Source organism: Limulus polyphemus, unplaced genomic scaffold, assembly GCF_000517525.1.
Source record: "Limulus polyphemus unplaced genomic scaffold, Limulus_polyphemus-2.1.2 Scaffold5790, whole genome shotgun sequence".
Classification (NCBI taxonomy): Eukaryota; Metazoa; Arthropoda; class Merostomata; order Xiphosura; family Limulidae; genus Limulus; species Limulus polyphemus.
In genome coordinates this window covers 15,972-21,250 of record NW_013671400.1, presented here as the reverse complement: position 1 = coordinate 21,250, position 5,279 = coordinate 15,972, and the positions used below count along the sequence as shown (strand labels likewise).

Genomic DNA, 5,279 nt, shown 5'->3' with positions numbered 1-5,279 from the left:
TACTATTAAAATATGGATTATTAGCTACAATTGTTTACTATACTAATTGGTATAACGTAAACAAAAAATAGTTTAATAAAATTTTGAATGTAAGCCACTAAAACCTCATGTCATGCACAGTAAACGATGCCTGGGCAGAGAGGGTTAATAGCTGAAAATAACTGAACAGATTATCAACAGATTTTAAACTTTTTTTAAAAATTTAATGATTTAGATATTTCACCAATGGCAAGGATGGAAAGATGTTATCATTCCATGTTTTGCATACACTTAAAATTTAATTTTATAGCAAAAATGAAAACAATTTGATTATTATATTACCAAATAATAAGTGTTTGAAATAAAATAATAATAATAATGACGTTGGGAGTATAAATTGAGGAAAATTTTGAAATTCTGTGACTGTATAATATTTAATTTTGGTGATCTTTATAAACTAGAACAATGGAACAATTTGAGAAGAATAGCCTACCACTGTAGACTTGAACATTACCTTTTGTACAGGTGCTTTATATTTGTAATTTCTCATGATTCAACTTTAAGACAAGCAGTCAAAACTATACATCAGATGGGATATAAAGCATATCTCTATAGTGGAAGTTTGTCAGTAATGCTACTATATTAGTTAGAATATTCACATGTATACAGAATGACACAACATTTCCATACAAACTAACATACAAGTCCTACTTTACAATAACATAGGTACACCTGAATAATTCCTCACATCTAAGCAAAGAATCAAACAGACACATATAAATAATGAAACATTATCATTCAGAGAACTTAGCCAGAGACTAACAGATACGTGTAAATACAGAAATTGTATCATGGAGAGAACTTAGCCAGAGGCTATCCAAACAAAGGATCAAACAGACACGTGTAAATACAGAAATGATATCATGGAGAGAACTTAGCCAGAGGCTATCTAAGCAAAAGATCTAACAGACACGTGTAAATACAGAAATGGTATCATGGAGAGAACTTAGCCAGAGGCTATCTAAGCAAAAGATCTAACAGACACGTGTAAATACAGAAATGGTATCATGGAGAGAACTTAGCCAGAGGCTATCTAAGCAAAAGATCTAACAGACACGTGTAAATACAGAAATGGTATCATGGAGAGAACTTAGCCAGAGGCTATCTAAGCAAAGGATCAAACAGACACGTGTAAATACAGAAATGGTATCATGGAGAGAACTTAGCCAGAGGCTATCCAAACAAAGGATCAAACAGACACGTGTAAATACAGAAATGGTATCATGGAGAGAACTTAGCCAGAGGCTATCCAAACAAAGGATCAAACAGATACGTGTAAATACAGAAATGGTATCATGGAGAGAACTTAGCCAGAGGCTATCTAAGCAAAGGATCAAACAGACACGTGTAAATACAAAAACAGTATCATGAAGAGAACTAACCAGACACCACAAGCTCAAATTACAATTGTAATGGCACCCAGCAGTAGCAGAGGTTTAGTGATAACCTTGTCTACAAATATGTTTAAAAAGTAAAAGCAATTATTGAATGGGATTTGATGGTACAAATACCATCGTTCATGGTTACTTGTCTTCTACAAGATTCATAAAAAGCAAAACTGTCATATTGAACAGTTCAGTAACTTTTCAGTATTATAAAGTGTTATGTATATTTTTCCATAAGGAATGCTGCACAACTTCTGGTAAAAGGGATTTCTTTTTTTTCCTTTCACTCTTATTATTTACCTAAACAAAAGCAGTGCTTAACTTTTGAAGGTGGTTATTTTTTTACAGGTATTTGCACCTTATGAAGTTTCATCGTGTTTGGAAATACTGGACATCTGCTCAGTTGATTCCATTCCTCTTCATTTAATTTGTCCTCTAAGGTTTTGTCTGTATCCTTTTATATAGTGAAATAACTTTTGTGAGACAACAAGTCTAAGAAGTCTACGCATTATAAAATCAAAAGAATAAATTTGGAATGTATTTTCTAAATTAAGATATCTAATGAATGTTTCAGAAAATACCTTGTGAATTTCTTTGATTAAAATTTTCAGTTTATATTTATGGTGATAATTTCTAAAGTCAATGTGTAGCACACGTTAAGGTCACATGAAAGATGACTGAGAGTACTTACTTCTATGCCTACTGATGTATAAAAGAGATGTAACTGTGATAGAAATGGTTTCAGTTTGTATTTATGGTGATAATTTCTAAAGTCAATATGTAGCACACATTAAGGTCACATGAAAGATGACCGAGAGTACTTACTTCTATGCCTACTGATGTATAAAAGAGATGTAACTGTGATAGAAATAGTTTCAGTTTGAACCTGCAGATAAAAATATCAACAATAATTTACATTTCAAGTCTGCCAGTTGTTAAAATCAACACATTGTCTAACATGCAAGTTTTGGCTTTAAAAATTAAACTTTTATTAATGTTTCATTCAGCCTTTGTAAAAAATTGTAGTTTGGTAAAATTAGCAGTTGATTTAGTTTGAGTGAAGTACATCACATCAAATAATGTCTTGTCCTGGCCTTTGGGGAAAATAAATCTAAGGTAGAGATCTATACTGATGTGTGATTTACATAAATTATTTTGTGGAAAATATTAAAGAAAAAAAAATGTATAAAAAATGTTTGTAGGTGTTTTCAAGTTTGAATTTCTGCTTATCAAATATGTAATGGGTCAACACCCAAAATATTTCTATAATAAATAATATCTATGTTAGTCACTTATTTGGTATAAAGTACAAGTAATTTCTTTATTGAAAAGCTTTGCTTTACATGAAGTTTTTTGCAGAAGCCTCTTGTCCATTTTTGAGCAATTAAAACAAAAATAAATATTCTAAGTCACTAACAGTTAATATTCACTGGGTGAAGTATAGCACACACAGTAACACATTTAGCTTTTCATTCCACAGTAAAGCAGTTTTTCTGTTTTTAAACCTGAATAATTTCAGTTGTATTTGCAAGTAGATTCAGTAGGTTTACAGCTGAACGATTGTAGATATCTGCTGTCCTTCCCAAAGCCATCACACTATGTTGTAGGTGCAGTCTCTCTGATAGAACTTCCATGCTTCATAATTTATGTCTCATTTCAGCCAAATCTCACATAACTACAGGATTTATACTGAGCTTCTTTTGCCTTTACTTTTCTTCAAGTACTTTTGATTACAGTAACAGCACTGATCACTTAAGTTTTTAATCATGTAGTGTTACCACTAGCCCTTTAATTGAATCAGTCAAAAACTCTTGTATTTAAGTAGATATTCATTAATCTAATTCATTGTTGTTTCTTCAAACTCATTCACCATGTATTTATATATAAATACAAATTCCAAAACAGTACAATGTCCTTTCACCAAAGTTATCTCGATCCTGGTTTGTCCTCTAAGCATTGTTAAAAAAAGTGTTGCTAACAATTTTTTATACACCTTCATTTTTCCCCCATTTCAGCACTTGTGCTATCATGTGACTACCCTCCACCAATCATACTACACCATCTATACTGTGAGGAGGATGCTACTATACAAAAGGATTTAGATTATTTAGTGAGTTGGACAAATAAATGGCAGATGGATTTTAATTATAATAAATGCAAGATAATGCGTGTGGGTTATCATAATTGGAATTATAAGTATAATTTGGATGGGAATAACCTTAACAATGTTATGAAAGAAAGGTATCTTGCTGTAATAGTTGCTCAGTCTCTAAAGTCATCCAAGCAGTGTGCTGTTGCTAGTGGTAGAGCAAAAAGGATTTTAGGTTGTATCTACAGAAATATTGAATACAAGTCTAAAGAGGTTATAATTTCATTGTATAGGTCACTGGTTAGGCCACATTTGGAATATTGTGTTCAGTCTTGAGCTTCTTACCTTAGGAAGACATTGAATTGTTGGAAAGGGTTCAGAAAAGGGTTACTAGAATGGTGCCTGGGATGTAAGGATTGTCATACAAGGAGAATTGTTTTTTCAAATTGTTTTCTTTTTAAAATTGGGGGGGGGTCGGGTTATTGAGGTGTTTAAGATTGTAAAGGGAATTGATAGTGTTGATGCATCATGTTTTTTCATATTTAACATTGAGAATAGTAGGACTAGGGGACACAAATATAAAGAAGTCATCTTCAGCTAAGACAGTTTTATTTTTCTAACAGGGTGGTTGGCCTTTGGATGTTGTGGAGGCAGTAAATTTAAGTAAGTTTAAGAAAAATCTTGATAAATATGTGAATGATAAATGCTGGCTTTAAGGTTTTTTTCTTTGTTTTTTAATTTATTTATTTTAATCTACTTTAGATGATGGAACAGCTGAGATGAACCGTGTTGTCCCAGAATGTTATGTTATAGTCCTTAATATCACTGTTCCATTGTAGAAATAACTTGGTGGAAGTGTTCACCTTGCTCATTCTTCCCTGCACCTAGGTCATTTGGAAAGAAGTCTAAGTGGGAGTGTAAGAAGTGCATCTTTAGTGACATCCTAGACCCCCTTTTCCTGTCTCAAGCATATCATAAATCATCACATCATAGTTTACATTTTCGTGATTTCTTAAGAAATGTTTGACAACCAGTTTTAGTTATTTGTAGGCACCAAATTCTTTCTGATTGAGTACTGTTTCAACATCATCATTCATCAGCACTTCTAGAATCTGTAGCCTAGCAAAGATACCTCCTTTCATTTTGCCTTCATTGATTTTTGGAAACTTGTCAAACAGATATCTGACACAATTACCATCTTTGTTCATTCCTTTTAGAAAATTCTTCATGAGTCCCAGTTTAATATAAAGTGGGGACAGAAACACATTTTGAGGATTAAGTAAAGGTTGATACTCGATATTCTGTTTCTCTGGTACATGATTTTCTGTCACTGGCCATTCATTCTTTTTGAAATGATTTCTTATCATCACAGCAGTTCCAGAGACACAAATAGCAACAATATTTGGTATACTCACTCTGCAAGCCTAGCAAATTGCAATAACTTTTAGATCATCACATATGTTCCATCTATGGTGATCATATTTGATGACCTCAAGTATAATCGGTATGCTATGATAAGTTTCTCTCATGTTCACAGCATGATCAACAGGAATCAATGGCTTAATGTTCCCATTGTGCAAAAGTACAGCTTTCAGACTAACTTTAGATGACTGGATAAAAAGTCTCCATTCTTAAGGATGATGTTCAGTACCTAATTTTTCAGTTAGTACATCAGCATTTGTACAGATACACAAAGTCTCCTGCATGCTGTAGTGACAAGCAAGACTTTGGTGAATTGAACTTGTTTCTGGAGTTAACAAATTCCA

The 5,279-nt window shown here is 32.6% G+C and overlaps 1 protein-coding gene across 1 annotated transcript in view; it reads left to right on the top strand.

The window, feature by feature from the left end:
- Positions 1-5,279, top strand: part of LOC111089284 — a gene marked incomplete at its 3' end in the record, with an annotated part of 53,745 nt that overhangs the window by 35,533 nt on the left and 12,933 nt on the right. Inside the window, exon 6 of the mRNA XM_022401502.1 lies at positions 1,773-1,873. Coding sequence (XP_022257210.1) covers positions 1,773-1,873 — 101 coding nt within the window. The remainder of the gene's footprint in view (positions 1-1,772; positions 1,874-5,279) is intronic.